The 18,444-nt window shown below is 35.5% G+C and overlaps 2 protein-coding genes across 2 annotated transcripts in view; one reads left to right on the forward strand and one right to left on the reverse strand.

Moving 5' to 3' along the window:
* LOC136242978 (uncharacterized) overlaps positions 1-1,546 on the forward strand; it is a 15,686-nt gene extending 14,140 nt beyond the window's left edge. Inside the window, exon 7 of the mRNA XM_066034485.1 lies at positions 946-1,546. Coding sequence (XP_065890557.1) covers positions 946-1,353 — 408 coding nt within the window. The 3' untranslated portion in view covers positions 1,354-1,546. The remainder of the gene's footprint in view (positions 1-945) is intronic.
* Positions 1,547-2,860: 1,314 nt separating this feature from the next.
* LOC136242963 (uncharacterized) lies at positions 2,861-15,597 on the reverse strand (the record flags this gene model as incomplete). Its single annotated transcript, XM_066034466.1, is given in 7 exon segments — positions 2,861-3,095; positions 9,236-9,576; positions 10,307-10,417; positions 10,470-10,525; positions 13,162-13,646; positions 14,041-14,413; positions 15,371-15,597. Coding segments are annotated over 7 exon segments (1,621 nt in total), but the record flags the coding sequence as incomplete, so codon positions are not given.
* Positions 15,598-18,444: the final 2,847 nt, after the last annotated feature.

Below are 18,444 nucleotides of genomic sequence, written 5' to 3' on the forward strand. Positions count from 1 at the left end.
CATACTGCAGTACATACAAAGTACACATCATGGACTTACCTTTGTCCTCCTTTATGTTCTATTTCTTTTTGCAAGGTGTCAGTACACAATGGCTTCCCTATGTTTGTAAATGGGTATCATCTGTATTTTCCGTGGTAACTGGATTGATTGCAGAGCCACTTCTTCTACTGTTCTTCATTTGTAACACTGTGAAACAGTCTGAACATAGCTGAAAGCAAAGCATAATGGCCACTTCACTTTCAAGTCAGTAATTGTCCTAGTGGAGGTGCGTGTTCAGTCGAAAACATTACCCCTGACACCATCCTTTGTTTTGATGCGGTATGCGTGGGATTACCTGTCATTGTATTGTTACAAAAAAGCAAACAAACAAGTATAAGAAAAATTAAGAATTTTAAGTTCAATTATAGGGATCATAGAAGTAAAAGTAGGGAAACAAGGGACCACTAGTGTATCTGCAGGGGTAGGCGACCTTCCTTGTTTCCCTACTTTTTTCTATGATCCTGAATCGAACTTAAAATTCCTAATTTTTCCTTATACTTGCAACTATAGCACCAATTCAGTTTGCACTAACTCAAGACCACTAATATAACAGGTTTCCAATGCAGGTCCCTGGTAGGATAGTTAACAAACATTCTTGACTGTTCTATTAGAGTATTTTAATGCAGGTGGCTGCCCCATTTGATTTCATTTTAGTGGAAGGATCCAACAATGCTGTAAAGGAGCGTTGTGCTACCTATATATTTACATGATGACCTTTATCAGGAATTTTCCATTGCTTGTTCCTGTCCTGTTCCCATTTTCCTAGAATTCTACTTACCTGTGTGTGTGTGTGTGTGTGTGTGTGTGTGTGTGTGTGTGTGTGTGTGTGTGTGTGTGTGTGTGTGTGTGTGTGTGTGTGTGTGCATGCGTGCATGTGAGTGACTACATTTTATAATTTCTATGCAGCAAAAATTTGGTAGAACAAGGGGTATCAGCTTTTCAACACCTGAGGTAAAGATATTTTTCATCTTCTGTTACTTATTGGTCTTCATGGTTGTGCTATGGACGAGCTTCAGCATAGCAAATGGAAGATTTAATGAAACATTATCATATATGATAGATTATGTCCAGTGTATGTCTGGAGGGATTCGTAAAGATCTAGATTGTGAAGGACCTAGAAGAAAGTTCTTGAATCGTGGTATTCCCGGCCTGCAGTTAACTTATCTTATATTATATACATTTTTGACTTTCTCAAATTTGCCATTTATTATTCAATTCCAATCAGTGAAGTTTTTTGTTTCAAGGAAAGTGTCAATTCGCTCAAAGAGATCCTTATCGATGAGCTCAAAAAGATCCTCGTCATATTTTTGGTAGTATTAATCCATATACGTACCTATGTATGTACTTTTATTATATATGTCAATGTAAATTTGATATGTGATCGTATAATTATTTATTTATAATATACAGACCTCTCAAAAGTGAGTGTATAGTACATGTAATAAAGTATTTACTAATTATCAAAATAAGTCTTCTAAATTAATTGAATTAACTAAATATTCTGGAAGAGGTTTCCATATTCTGATAGCTGATAGTAAGGAGTAAGAATTACATCTTTCTTTCTGATTTCATGTTGTGTCCACAGGTAAGGGCTGATGACAAGATTATAGGTAGTTATGAGAGCCTGAGATTAAATTGTTGACAATTTGTAAAAAAACATAATAACTTTAGTTTTAGGGTCCACCAGTTCATATTGTTCCTAAAGTTATTGTATAAGAATCCAGCTGAGTGACGATATACCATTTCAATTTAGAATCTGTTATTGTTACAAGCTGTAGGTGTAGAGATGTAGGATGGATATAGCTAAGTGGTGTAGCGAGTTGATGTTACATATGCTTCCTTGTATGGTGGAATTGGCTTTGTTGGTTATGTTGATAATATGTTCAGACCAAGACAACAATTATTTGTGATTGTGCCGACTTCAAGACATTAAGTACTGCATGCTACTTTGTGGGTAACAGTTACAAATTGAATATCTTGACAAAGGAGATGTCTTGCAGGTGATAGTTAAATGTGCACAGTTTGGGTGAGTTAAAAGATCATTAACCAGTGTGGCCAAGAAAGCCAACATTGTTATGTGATAAGCAAGTGTACATATACAGGAACCATTTGTGTAACTTGGTCATGCTCAGATAAGCGGGCTATAAATACATGCTTAAAAATAGCAAATGTAAAATTGTCATGCCAACTAGACAAACTGGAGTGTAAAATTTATTTCCATTAAGATTACATCATCATTTCTTGGCCAACACCTTTGATATGATATCCTACTGACACTTTAAACACTGCACCCTTTACAGGTTCATATAACCAGGAGCTTATAAGTGCCAAAGGTACAAATGCCTTCAGCTATGTATATAAACTCCTGATATAACTATGCGGTGTGGCATAGCCAGCAAGACAGATACTATAATATACTGGCAGTGAAAATATATCAAATTGTGATAATGCATGTGCCATACAAAGCATGTAAGTCATAAAGTAATTAACAGGTTAGACAGTTAGCACATGGTTTTGTGTTCCTAAAGGTGAAATTATACTGTTTATTGATGTGCATAATTTGGTCCATTATTTTTAAAATTAATACATTGCACACAATACATAGTGGATATACAGATTCAGCCGATATGCAATTGATGATATGTGGTAGGCAGTATAGTAAGTTTTACACACACTGTGCTGGCTCTTCATTTTTGCTGAGAACGTGGCTGTTTTGTTGTTTGATATTCAATCACAAAAGGCAAGTTTGAAAAGTTCAGAAAGATGTAAAGTAGCAGGTGAGTAAATGTAAGTTCTGGATAACTGCCATTTTCAAAATTCCTTCGGAATTCTCCACAGTCTAGGCCTCTACGAACTCCACCAGACATGCACTGAATGTATTCCACCAGAAATATTGCCTGTCTAGAAAAGCTACTTGTCTCTAAAGTGGAACGGGTCCATAAAATGCTCATTAGAACTAGCAAGTAACAAAATGTTAAAAAGATCTTTACTTCAGGAACAGTCAACTGCAAAGTGCGCTTTCTTTGAGGTCCTCTTCTCTTGAAAATACCGTAATTCTGTAGTGAAAATATTTTATACATGACACTGTAAAGCAGCAATAATAAAACAAAAGTGTTACAGTAGACCACCTACTGGTGCTATTTTTTGACTGGGGCAATCAAAATTTAGCACTTAGGTGCTACCATAGCACAACAGTGTACGTATATTATAGTAGCTACTATGTGTCACATCTCATACAAGCACGCATGCATACAATATGTACAATACACATATAGCTACGTACACTTGTAGATTATGCATCTGCATCCATGAGTAGTGTATGGTTAGCACAAAAGGCAAGATATCTTGAGGGTTGTGACTCGAACACCATTATATTTCAATGAAACACTTTTATATTTCCATGAAACACTTTTCAAAAGGATTTGGTTTGTACACATTGCATGGCTTATTTATTGGAGTAAGTCTTTGAGGTATAAATGCTGTCAACCCAAACATTACAACCAATAAACCACCTAAGTGCAATAGTTATTTGTATCACAACCACTAAGCTATCAAAGTGCTAACCATACAAACCATTAAGCCATCACTGCTTGACCCAAGAAAAGTTTGACAAATCGATTTAATTAGTCAAATTAAATCATCAAATGCCATAAGCATCATTACAAACACATGTTTTTATCTACAATTTTAATTCATCAAATCTGATGAAATAATTTGTCAAATTTTTATTATGTCAAAATTTCCTTGTGTATGGTAACAGGAACTCATAAGTGCCACAAGGCACAAAGGAGCGTTACACTCAGGATATAGCTGTGTTCTAACTTTTGTGAAATGCCTTTGCAGCCACATGTCCTTGCAGAGAGAGCGGCAGCCACAGAGTGTCAGTAATAGGGTAGTTAAAAGATCTAGAATGATGATTCCAACAAAGTTCTGTTTCTTGTCCTCTACAGCACAGATAGCTCACAAAATGTTGTTGTTCAGGCTCTTTTAATATTTAGACTCATCATGGCTTCCCAATATTATATATATAAACAGCAGGTGATGATGCAATAAACCACTGAGCAGTGAATTCCCTATATGAACTTGAGGTTTAAGTAATTAGATAAATGTTGAAGCCACTAGCATCATGCTCTTCTCACTCACCAGGAGCTCGTAAGTGCTGCAAGGCACAAAGGAGCGTAACACTCAGGATTTGCTGCCACATGTATTTGTAGAGAAAGCAGGGCTTTGTCTGGTTATGTTAACAGGTGCTAAGCAGCCATAGAGTGTTAATACAGCTCTGGTATTTAAAAGGATGTCCCCTAAAGAAGAAAGAGCTTACAATACAAAAATGGTTACTGTGTTCAGTGTTACAGTATTGGAGAACTGTTCACACTCTTTAAGTTTACAAATAGCATGCAAATACTTTGAGTCTTTATGGCTTCCTTGTATCATAAGGTGATGGATGATGCAATAGACCACTGAGCAGCAGTAAATATAGGATGATTGCCCTATAAGTAGTTGAGAGTTTAAGTAATTAGACAAATGTTGAAGCCACTAGGTGGTGTAGGAAGCATGGGTGCCATGGGTGCTTGGGCACCCATAAATATTTCCAGTGATGTAATTAATGGGTGTCAACACACTGTACTATAATATATTACTGAAAAGATCGAGATACTCTAATAGAGCAATCACACTTGAGACTTTTTTTTTTTTTTTTGGTCTTCAGCTTTGCCATTGGGCACCCATACGTTAAATATCTTCCTACACCCCTGTAATACCTATGCATAATTCTATCAACCTTGATTTTGTGAGATACTGATTAGTATGTCATGCTCTTGTGTGTTGATATAAATTTGATATGCTGTCTATCACATAGTAATTTGTGCCTAATGAATAAATAAATAAAAATATATACTTGTAATTATACAATGCTATGAACTCACCTAGCACTATTAAACAGAAAACATAAAACAGTATTAAGCCATAAAAATATTTCAGAAAAACCGCATAGTCCCGCCAGCCAGCCTATATTTTTTTTCTTTTGTCATTTAGTTGGGGAAAAAGTGGTAACATGTCCAATAGCTACTCACGCAGCAGCTGTTTATTAAATGACCTAATTGGTGAATATCATTATTTTATCCTCAGTAAGGTGTGCTTTCATATCTTCTCCATATAGCACTTAGTAGAGGTTTGAGGTTGAGTTTGTATGGTTTGAGGTTAACAAACTCAATTACCAGTCCATCAAAAAGTTCAACTGCTTTTCCTGACCAAATAAAGAAAAAATACATGCTGGCTGGTGAGACTAAAAACCATGCTATAGCCATGCATATACAAACTCAAGGTAGAGCTCACAATTTTACAACTGTACTATCTATGAAACAAGAGTATTCCATGGATGGGGACTCGGGTCTGACTGGTGTCATCAATAGCAGACTGGTATATATGTACTAGCATAAAATAATTTTCATAAAATTAAAACATGGGAATAGAGATCGCTGAAAAAAGTAAAGAAACAAGGGTCAAACAAGCCAGAATGTTAAACACACAGAGATCTCTATTCAGTTAGGCTCAATGGATATAGTATAGCTAGAGACTAAGGAAAAGCAGTAGTTTTATATAAATAGGGGCAGATAAGCACTGAGAATGATCAGTAAGCAATGAGAATGCTTCTGTATAAATGTTTATTTGAGTCCAAATAGAGATCTCTGTGTGTTTAACATGCTGGCTTGTTTGACCCTTGTTTCTTTACTTTTTTCAGCGATCTCTATTCCCATGTTTTAATTTTGAAAATTATTTTTTCACTAACTTGTATATTTTTTATAAATCCATTTATGGATAGCTAACATGATAATAAGTGGTGCTGGTGGTGCTTGATATTACACAGTACTAAACATATATAGTTAGTCATCATGTACAGTAGCTGTTAAGTAGTCAGCTAATATTATCAGAGTTAGCAAACACTTTTCCATACTATTGAATGTACTTTGTACTATATAGCTTTGAAATATCCAACTATAGGCAGTGTATAGTGTGCTGTGGTCAGCAATAGTAGTACGGCTTCTGATTTGTGCAGCTATATGATCACAATAAGTCAAGTACACAACAACATTGTTGCTCTGGTATGAACATAATATATATAGGTATAATGATATAAGGTTTCCAAATGAGCTTGTTAACAAATAGATTGGATACTTATTAACATGTTGGTTACCCCAGAAACTAAGTCAGAAGATCAATGGCAAAGTGAACCTACAAGAAGCAAATTTGCTTGAGAATGGGTGTTATCATTGTAATATGCATTTAAAAATAGGTCATGGATGTGAAGAAAGACATAGGAAGGAAAGTTATGTAGTTTTTATCCCCAAAAAGTACCCACATTTTGCTCTAGCTCTGTGGAAAAAAATAATAAGATGAACAAAATGGCATATTTCAGAAATTTAAAAAAAATATTTTATTCATTGCTTTTGACTTCATACTTTCCAGTGGACCTAAAATTCTTCCTAATTAACTTCTAATGCTTCTTTTGTGGTTGGGGGAGATTCCTAAGGTGGTGTTTAGGTATGTGTTCTATTACAATTTTGGCCAAAAACATAGGTGATCTCTATTATGAACCACTACCATGGTTCATGATAGCAGCTAAAAATGAAAAGTGGATTTTTTCTTAGGAGATTTACCATTTCAGCCAACCAGATGATTAATGGTGACAGTAAACGTGTCAATAACAGACATGTGTGGTTTGGCTCCATTACAAGTTCAGGAGAGGGTTGTAATGGACATTGCAATTTTATGGCTTTCCTATAGAAAATGTATGGTGAACATTTGTATTGACCATAAATATTGTGTCAGGAATTTGAATGAAACGATTTTGAAATATTTTTAGTGGGTCAAGCAGTGCTACAAATGAGCCAAATTTCAAAATTGTGTGTAATTGCATCCATGAGTTATTAAATGTTTTCGAGGATCCAGCTCAACGCATACATACTATAGTGGTATATCATTTCTGAAACATTTATATTAAATGCAAACATAGATTACACATACAGTTCTGTGGTTGCTTGTCTGGCTGGCAGTTAAGTTTCTAAGAGCTTAATTGGAATGTTTACATTCTCACTTCCTACAGGAATATTTCTGTCTGGTTTTGTTTATCTTACACTGATAGAATGGTGTTAATTTTTTATTGCTGTCTATTGAGAAAAATGAATATTTATTGAAAAATGGTACATCTTACTGTCTGCATTGTGTGGTGTGTCTGCATGTCATGCTTTAAAATCTACTTTTAAGTTGCACTTTTGAACTCAGTGTTCTTGTACTTTTGCATGCTATTGTTGTTAGCTAATTGTTAACTAGCTATAGTTCAGTGTTGTTGTTTGTAAGTAGTAGTAATGCTGTGTAATTTGCTTTCATATTAAATGCTTTTTGTAAGGCACTGCTGAAACAGTAGTTTTTGTTTTTATGTGCTTTTGTACTGGAGGGCAAACAGGAAACTTACTCACTGGCTAAATCATTCAATCATTAAATCAAATGTTCAGATAATTGAAGGCGGCATTCTTGTGAAAACTCTGTAATCAGTCTATATATGTATATACATTATACTTAACTGAAAAGCTGTCCATCTGTCTGCCTGTATTCCATTTGAGTTCACGCATTCTTCTTGCCAGCTGTTGCATGTGTCAAAGTGGTTTTTGTGCCAAACAAAGCCCATATAATCTAAGAGTAACGTAGCGTTTAAATGAAGCTTCTAACTGCCATAATTCATTATTTAAATCACATTGAATGTGCAAAACTTGCTGGAATTCTTTTTGTAAGCTACATGCAAACTGCAAGTAAACACCTGTGCCATTCAACTTATATGCATGACTTTATACTAAGCAGGTTTTACACCATGACCATGTGGCACATGTATATGGCATAGTGGTTAGAGTGTGAGGTAGTGGGTTTATTTTGCAATTGGTAATCTTTTTATTGACAACTGTTTTAGTACATTATAGCTATAGGCTATCATTGTTTCAGTGATACACAAGTACTTTTGTTTAAAGTTTAATGCTCAGTTAGCTTAATTACTTAGGGAAACAAAGTTTTCATGCACATACAGGACCAATCACTCCGACTACAGCAACGAGGCAGGTACCAGTGCTAGTTTACATATAAAGAAAGACTTCTGTCATATAGTCAAGCAATCCTATGTATTATTATTATCAAGAGTTTATCTTTATATTATGAACTCTATTATTTGATTAGCAGACTGAGAGCCCACCTGGGGCGTAAAGCAAATTTACAAGTATGCAATTACAACTGATTTCATATTATAATATTTATACAGTAAATTTTTACTGAATTGGCATGAACAATGTCTAATGGCAATTGGTTCCATTCAGAATGGTTCATGGAAATAAAGAATATGTAGTTTGGAGGATATTATGTAGGAAACATTTGTAATATACATCATGTACAAACATTCTTTATTTTGAGTTATACATGGAGCCACACCTTCCTTCAACCTACAATCTCATAGCCATGAAAACATGTGTACATACTTAAATACTCAAGTGTTGTGTTGAATGGTACCTCCGTCTTTGGTGTAGTCATGGAAACTCATGATGTGTATCAAGGCCTGGTAGCATTGACATTACACAGCCATGCAGGAAAACATACGTATTATATAGCAAATATAGGGAACCTCCCTGAAGAGCAATGCTAAAAATGACTAATGCAATTTATTTTTATAGTAACAAATTGCTCACACTTTCAGGTTTAGTCCATGAGCCAGTAAAACACTATCAATGTACATTAATGTACAGGAAGTAGAAATTCACTATACTTGCTAACTGATTTAGTAGTGAGTGTCATGACAAGGAGGCCAAGAAACTTATGTGGAAGGAAATTTTGAAAAATTTGACAAATTTTTACCAAACTAAAATGCTGCACTGAACACAATTATATTAAGAAACATCAGATTAAAAATTTACTACAGAAAATTTGCCACCAAAATTGTCCCCTATCATTCCAACATTCCTATTGTACACCATTCTGCCCATTTGTTATTGTTATTGTTATTAGTGCTTTACAGTGACCAGCACTGAAGGTCTGACGGGAACATGTGCTGCAGCCTTAGGATTACCTAACCTAATTTCAAGGACTTAGACTTAGTGACTTATAGCTGAAAAGTGCCAAAGTAAGGAAAAAAAGTGATCTCTTAGTATAGTTAATAACTTACAACATGAATCTTGTATAGTGTGCAGAGCATCAAGATCAAGTCAACACCAGTCACCACAAGATTTGGAAGAAGAATTCCATAACAATAAAAAGATTTGTTAACTCCAGCAAAAAGTGGTGGAAAATTAACAATCTGAAACTGTGAGGTGACAGCAGCAAAAACATTTGGTGTAATTCCAAGTAGAAATGCACAAGTGAGTTCAACGATATGAATATTCTTGCTGTTCTGCCATGCACTGATGTAGCTTGAGTGAAAAGGACATGCTACTATCATGAAGAGGTGTGAAAAGTATATGAACCACAATAGATTGTACAAAAGGATCACAGAATGAATGACTGCTCCTATATAGAAGGAAAAAAAGCATCATTATAAAAAGTTACAAACAGCTACAATGTACATTAGAATGATAAGGGTAATTAAATTGTAAATATGCTAAAGTACCAGGTACAAGTTTGTCACATTTGTTACAGTAGAACAAATCTTTGAAGTGCTAGCTTGTTTGCTGAATAAAGTTTAGGTCATTATTTCTAATGTATGTTATGTATATATACTGATCCATTTAACAAGCAATTATATAATGCATTGGCTTTTATGTATGGAATTGATGAGGGTTTGACAAAATGTTGGCCATTCATCAAAATTATTTTCCTAGCTTGTGTCAGTGTCATGTGACTAGTATTGTAATTAAAATATTTGGAAGTCAGGTATATTTGTCATAAATTTTCTTTTCACGCACTTTAGAAAAATTGCAATAATCCATGCATGCATTAGTTGATTGACTTCAAATTTGGAGGGAAGTAAGAACATATTGCAGCATATTTTCAGCCTGACTACTCCATCTACATAGCAATTTTCAACTCAGGAGTTTACCCTGTGGGCATGACAGAAGTTCAACCTTATGTATGCGAATAATCGTTCATAACTCCGTGAATGTTCATCGGATTCCTACCAAACGTGGTACTGAGATTAACACATGTAATTGCATGCAGTTAAACTGCTTATATACTAAATTGACTATATGCAATGCATATGTGCTTTTAAAAATGACTATAAATACCTATTACCACTAACCTTGTATCTGAGTAAAAACTGAAGGAGTTTGATATGAATCAACCAAAAACTCTCCAGAACAAAGTGGATTCCACTTTCCCATTCCAGTACTGCCAATACCAATAAAAAATCCTATAATTGACATGGTAGCAGATTATATGCACTACAGGAGCATACAACTCACCTTCAATAGTCCATAAACAAGCATTTATTACTATCAAGACTTGAGGATATCTAAACCTGGACAACATTACATGTATAATGGCTGTGTCCATGTGCCGGCACACCAAAATTACATTTTCTATAAGCAAATATGCATATTAGAAAAGTTAATTCAGTAAAGTGGAATTAACTGAACCTGTTAATTTACAAATACTATAGCCTTCCATGAGTTGTACATTCTAAAACAAGATGATGGTAAAAGAAAACAAACCTAGTACTTATAAATCACTTACAGTATATTCACCCAATTGTGGCTTATTTCCAACTATAAAAAGAATAAATTTCTGTGCAAATGTATTACATTGTTAGCTATATAAATTTTAATTATTGTTTTGAAATTTTCATGAACCATACCGTAAACGGGGAAAGTTTCACTGGGCGAAAGTTTCGTGTTTTTCACGGTTTCAAAGCAAACCGCAAAAGTTTCTCCACTAAATCAATAATTTACAGTGTATTATATAGCTATGTTTAAGCTCTACCATGAAACTTTCTCCATGAATAATCTCAGTAAGCCTTAACTGTGAAACTTTCGCCCAGCAAAACTTTCCCCGCTTACAGTATAAACAACATTTCAAAATTTTTGTTAGAAGGTGCAAACCTTCTATATACTATAACTAATGTAAAAAATAATTTTTGAAAACTAAAATATGGGAAATATAGCTAGAGATTGCTAAAAAAGTGAAGGAAACAAGAGTCAAATAAGTCTGCGCGTTCGGACTGCAATGGAACATGTCAAACACTAACACTTGAAATTGTCACACAAAGATCTCTATTTGGACTTAACGGATTGATAGTGATACATACATATACATTGAATAACTATAAAAAAGCTTGAAGAGTATGCTGAAATTGTCCATGTATCAGAATAATAGCAACTGCCTTCGCCATGTTTAATTTTAATGGTAGCTATACAGAAACAGTCCCAGCATCCTGTTATATCTACTCCTGATTTATGGAACTGTATGTTATCCCTTGCATCCATGCATTGAGTCCATAGAGATCTGTGTGTGATAGTTTCTGTGCTAGGCTTGACATGCTCCATTGTGCTGACGTTTTTGTCTCTTGCTTGTTCTGTTTTTTTTTTTTGTTTTTTTTGATTTAAAAAAAATTACACTAGTTTAAAAATTCATTTATGGATATCATGATAATGATATAAAAGGTGCTAGTGGTGCTTGATATTTCACAGTATAAACATTATATTTTATCTAAAACACACCAGCTGTGAAAAAGGATGCAGCCTTCCCATTGGGCTAGTATGAAAAACATGTGATATCAAAGGTGGCGGCCAAGAAATGGCTGCGTTTGTAATGCTACAAAGATGTGATATAAAAAGCTAGGTGGCGGCTGCAATGATGTTTATACTGTCACTTATTTATAGCATCACAAAATCAATTGACATAATATCATTGCAGCCATTTCTTGGCCGCCATGCACCTTTGATATCTTTTTCATACTAGCCTCAGTATTTTGAAGGCTATATACCCTTCACAGCTCGGCTGTTTTGGATTAGATATATCATTTATCCTTGTATTTGTTGATTTTTGTCTATCTTTTTTTCTTACAAGCCAATCATCAAGTTAGTATTCAATACAAACCAAATCTAACAACACCAGTGTATTGTTTCCTAGCAGTTAAGTGTATACAGCTGAGTTTATTTAATCTATCCAACAGTGGCAGTGAACTTAAAGCATGCTGTGGTCAGCAATGTGTATGTGTGTATGGCTTCTGGTAAATATGTACAGTTCTGTGAGCAATGGTATATGCACAAAAACATTTCTGCACTTATGGAATAATTATAGGTAATGATATAGGGTTGAACATGTTAGATTTGAATTTAACACATAGGAGTTTCCCTTGCAGCAAATAAGGCTTCACTTTTCAAAGTGGACCAACACTTTATTATTATTATTAAAGCTTTACAGTGACCAGCACTGAAGGTCTGACAGCAACATCTAACCTAACAAACTGAAACTGAAGACTTAAGAAGATTACTTGACTTAACTAACAGTAAGGTGAAACAGAAAAGGGCCAAAGAAAGGAAAAAATCCCTCCTACCCCAGGATTTAAACTGCAGGCCACCCAATGTCTAGTCGGGCACCACACTCAGTCTCCTCCAGGAGGGATGGATTTTCTTCCTTTAAACCTAAATATTTATTTATTATTAAAGCTTTACAGTGACCAGCACTTTGAAGACTTGAGAATGGATGTTAACTATTGTTGCAGTATGCATTTTAAAATAGTCCATGGACATGAAGAATGATATCTCCATATAGGAAGGTTATATATATGCAACTTTTATGTCCATAAAGTGAAAGATTTTCTTGTAGATCAGTGTATGAAAATGATAAGATGAATAAAATGGCACTGATATTTCAGTTCTTTAAAAAGTACCTTTATTGGTTCCTTTCGATACCACATTTTCCAGTGGACCTATACTTCTCCCAAATTAACTTCTAAGGCCTCTTTTGTAATTGGGAGAGCTTTCTAAGGTGGTGTTTAGGTGAGTGTTCTGTTAGGATTTTGGCAAAATACATAGGTGATCTCTATTGTGAACCAATACCGTGGTTCGCGATACTCAGTACGGTTGAGCATATAAGTATTTTATTACATAAATTAAGTATAACTACATGTTATTTGTTGGGTTGGTAACTTACATTTTTTTCCTGTTCCAATAAGAAGCAATTAATACAGTAATTCCTCCAATAGCATTCAACGCATTAACTACATTAAATACTACAAGGATTGTAGTAGTCATTTCATCATTATATTGTGAAAATCGTCTACACAATGGCAGACAGACAGAGCCATCTTTAGCAAGGCTAAATTGGTCTGAACAATTCAGTTTGGCTGTTTCTCCATACTCATCACAGTCAATTATCTCATCTTCAATTTCTGATATCCTCCACTCTGCAGTACAATATTCTTGTCGTACTTGCTGGCACACTATATCCTTAGCATAGGACACGTTGTTGCAGTTTTGTAAAGCCTCACAGAACAAATCCTTAGTTTCATCGATACAGAACTGATATGTAAACTGGCTAGCTGATCTGATAGCTTCATAAGTGTTGATGACATCTATTACACATGTACTGTACATGTTTGCTACAGATGTGTTACAGGAGTCTAGTAACTGTTGATTCTAGAGTAGACAATTAAGACATGATTTCATAGTAGCACTTTTATTTATGTACTTTACAAAATTATTATTTTATTTTAAAGGGCTTTTAAGCATTAACAATTTGTAGGTATGCTACCTACAGGCTGGGTACACATACAGTAACAGCATTTAGCTACACATACAATTACTACTTATAACTTAAAGTTTCTACTTGTGTTTTCAAGTTGTGGGGAGCAGATCAGGATTGGCAACTTGAACATGGACACAGAAAATGTAGATTACATGAATTATTAGGATCAAGAAAACAATTGAGCATGAAAGATTTCAGCTGTCTTTTGATGGTGTCCATTGATTGATTGATTGAGATTGATAATTGGTAGGGCGTTCTTAGCTAGGTATGATAAAAGTAACTTACTGAAATATTTCTAGTTGCTGTTAATGTGCTCAAGTCAACTCTATCTTGAGTGTAATACAAAACAACAGGTACTAAAAATAATCCAATGATAATAAGAATACCAACAGTGGCTAGAAGTCTGTGATGTGCAACTTTCGGTTGAATAGGCACACTTGTTTTCCTTGTAGGTGCACTATTTTTTGTTTTCACTGAAATTCTATCATGAATTTGAAGATGATGTTCACTTGTTGATGTCTTGTCATTGCTGCTGTCTTCAGAAGTGCAGTTAATATTAACAAGATGGTCATCCATTTGTATGACTGTTACGTGCCGCTCTAGTACTGGCCTGTAAGCTTGATTCTTTTTTGTAGTGGATCCGGCTGTGGTACTATTGCTGAAATCATGATATAATTATATGATGCATGCACTTGTGTGTAATAGATAAAACTATCTAATTTTTTATATGCTGAACAAACCCTATGCATTGAAATTATGCCACCATTAAGCTAGGGATCATTACAAGGGATTCATCGCCTGAAGGGCAAATTTATTCATAGTTAGCAATAAATCTTGGTTAGCACTGATGGGTTATCCTAGCTGCTGTGGCTGCTTTGGTCATGCCTGTATAGATTACACTGCTCAGTGATGATGCTTGTAGTTAATCCGGGATATTTTTCTGTAATCAACAATGTTTGGTATTAAGGTTAACAATTATATAATTTATCTGCTGCCATGCATGGCTTTCATATAATCTATCTAATCAATGAACAATGATATAGCTAGCTAGCTACTGAGCCAGAAAAAAAATCTCTAGCTAACTGGGGAGGTTTGCCGCCTTGAGATAGGTCTCAGCTGTAGTGCATGTTGCCATGCAAGAAGAGGATCAGTCACCACTGATAAGGATACTTCCGTATTTACCCTGCAGTTGTATATTCGGCTGTATACTAGCTATACAGCTGTGTTTTATAAGCTTTATAGCTATCATACAGGACCCCAGATAGCTAGCTAGCTAGCCTTATGGATCACACAGATAGCTAGCTAGCTAGCCTTATGGACAGTTGGCTTCAGTTCGGCACTACCGCGGGGATTGTAAAGGTTAATTGATGTTGATGATTATGATTATGATTAAATACGGGTCAAAGGCACAATGCAATGTCTTATACAAAAATAAATCTTAAATAGCTAACTGTCTAACAACCATTTAAAAGTATTAATTGAGGTACTATTTACAACATAAGTATAGGTAATCATTGGTGATCCTTTTAATAAAGTTTGATCTACACAATAATCTTGACCGTTCATGCGGTGCCCATTTTGTGTTCCATTAACCACAGAAAAGATTTCAACTTACGTGGCCGATGTGTCGTCCATGATTCTGTTCGCGAGCTCAGTGCGAAATTGATCGTGCAAAATTGAATCGTTGGGATTAGTTCATGCCCACGCCGCATGCGTACTGAGCTAGCCGGCTCGCAATGACTGAGAGTGGACTATCCAGCTAGTTCAAAAGTATCAAGCTATTTGTATTGAACCTCAATTAATTTGGCCGCTTCGCAGTTGCTGATAGCTCAGTATAATAAGTTAATATTTGTTAGCTACCATAATTGAGTAAGCGTGCTGCTTTTATAACTTTGTCAGCGGACATGCGGCAACATCACCCGCGCGCGTAACAGCAACAAGTACAAATTTTAGAGGGACGTAATTTTCGCGAATTTCTTGGATCACAGCGAGTGATCTTTGTATGTGGCTCTGTGGTATATATATATATATATATATATTTATTGCTGTGCAAAAAAAATCAAAGAGATTATAACGCACAGGTATTAATCACTAGTGTAAAAATAATTAAAAAAATTTAAAACATGCATGAGAATATAGAGATCGCTGAGAAAAGTAAAGAAACAAGAGTCAAACAAGTCAGCATGTTAAACACACAGAGATCTCTATTTAGAAACTAAGGAGAAAACAGTAGTTTCTCCATAAATCAGGGGCAGATAAGTACTGAGAATGCCTATATAGCTAAATGTTTATTTGAGTCCAAATAGAGATCTCTGTGTGCTCATGCAAGTTAATATCTAATCAAAAACAGCCAAGCTGTAAAAAAAGGTGCGGCCCCCATAAAGGCCGTGGTGAAAAAAGATGTGAAATCCAAGGTGGCGGCCAAGAAATGGCTGTGATGGTAGGTTAATGGTTACATTTTGATAACAACAGTTCAGGTGAATTTGGTGCCAAGACCAAGCGGCACAAAATTCACCTGAATTGCCGTTATTAAAATGTAACCATTAACCTACCATCACAGCCATTTCTTGGCCGCTACCTTGGATTTCACATCTTTTTTCACCATGGCCTTTATGGGGGCCGCACCTTTTTTTACAGCTTGGCTGTTTTTGATTAGATATCACTTCTTTTTGTATTTGTATACTGCAAAGCCGGCCTATGGCTGGCTTTGGGGCTTTTTTAACCCATGTGTTTTTTTTCTTTACCACAGGAAGAAGAAAAGAACTTAAAGAAGAATTTTAGTACTTCAATTATTTTTGATTTTATTAGTAATTATACAAATTATATACATATATTTATTACATGCTCATTATTCCCCACAGGATTTTTTTGCAGCTGATCTCTCTACTGGGTGACTTGAAATGTAGCTGAACTATATACAGGATGGTTTCTTTGTAGCTGAACTCTCTGTAACAGGTGATTTGTTTGCAGCTAAACTCTCTACATGGTGGTGTCTTTATAGCCGAACTCTCTACATGATGGTTTCTTTGTAGCTGAACTCTCTATAAGGTGACTTCGTCTAGCTGAACTCTCTACAGGGTGATTTTTTTGTAGCTGAACTCTCTACATGATGGTTTCTTTGTAGCTGAACTCTCTACAAGGTGACTTCGTCCAGTTGATCTCTCTACGGGGTGATTTGTTTCTAGCTGAACTCTCTACAGGTGAATTGTTTGCAGCTAAACTCTCTACATGGTGGTTTCTTTGTAGCTGAACTCTCTACAAGGTAACTTCTTCTCTACAGGGTGATTTGTTGTAGTTGAATTCTCTACTAGGTGGTTTGTATGAGGCTGAACTCTCTACATGGCGGTTTCTTTGTAGCTGAACTCTCTACAGAGTGATTTGTTTGCAGCTGAACTCTCTACATGATGGTTTCTTTGTAACTGAACACTCTACAAGGTGACTTCTTCTAGCATGATCTTTCTACAGGGTGAATTGTTGTAGTTGAACTATCTACAAGGTAACTTCTTCTAGCTGATCTCTATACAGGGTGATTTGTTTGTAGTTGAATTCTGTACAGGTGGTTTCTTTGTAGCTGAACTCTGTACATGATGGTTTCTTTGTAGCTAAACTCTTTACAAGGTGACTTCTTCTAGCTGAACTCTCTACGGGGTAATTTCTTTGTAGCTGAACTCTCTATATGATGGTTTCTTTGTAAATGAACTCTCTACAAGGTAAATTCTTCTACCTGATCTCTCTACAGGGTGATTTGTTTGTAACTGAACTCTGTACAAGTGCATTTTTGTGGGTGATCTCACTGCAGGTTGATTTGTTTGTAGCTGAACTCACTAAAGGGTGATTTTGCTTGTAGCTGAACTCCTTGCATTGTATCTAGTTTCTAGCTGATCTCTCTACAGGGTGATTTGTGTGTAGCTGATCTCTCTGCAGGTTGATTAATTTGCAGCCGATCTCTCTACAAGGTAATTTGTTTGTAGCTGAACTGTCTATAAAGTGATTTATTTGTAGCTGATCTCTCTGCAGGTTGATTTGTTTTAGCTGAACTCTCTACAGGGTGATTTACTTGTAGCTGAACTCCTTACATTGTGACTAGTTTGTAGCTGATCTCTCTACAAGTTGATTTGTGTGTAGCTGATCTTTCTACTGGTTGATTTGTTTGTAGCCGATCTCTCTACAGGGTAATTTGTTTGTAGCTGAACTCTGTACAAGGTGCTTTTTTGTAGGTGATCTCACTGCAGGTTGATTTGTTTGTAGCTGAACTCACTAAAGGGTGATTTGCTTGTAGCTGAACTCCTTACATTGTGTCCAGTTTCTAGCTGATCTCTCTACAGAGTGATTTGTTTGTAGCTGAACTCTCTATAAGGTGATTTATTTGTAGCTGAACTCCTTACATTGTGTGTAGTTTCTAGCTGATCTCTCTACAGGGTGATTTGTTTGTAATTGATCTCTCTACAAGTTGATTTGTGTGTAGCTGATCTCTCTGCAGGTTGATTTGTTTGTAGCCGATCTCTCTATAGGGTAATTTGTTTGTAGCTGAACTCTCTATAAGGTGGTTTGTTTGTAGTTGATCTCTCTGCAGGTTGATTTGTTTTAGCTGAACTCTCTACAGGCTGATTTGTTTGTAGCCGATCTCTCTACAGGGTAATTTGTTTGTAGCTGAACTCTCTACAAGTTGATTTGTGTGTAGCTGATCTC

This window comes from Dysidea avara, chromosome 13, assembly GCF_963678975.1.
Source record: "Dysidea avara chromosome 13, odDysAvar1.4, whole genome shotgun sequence".
Taxonomy (NCBI): domain Eukaryota; kingdom Metazoa; phylum Porifera; class Demospongiae; order Dictyoceratida; family Dysideidae; genus Dysidea; species Dysidea avara.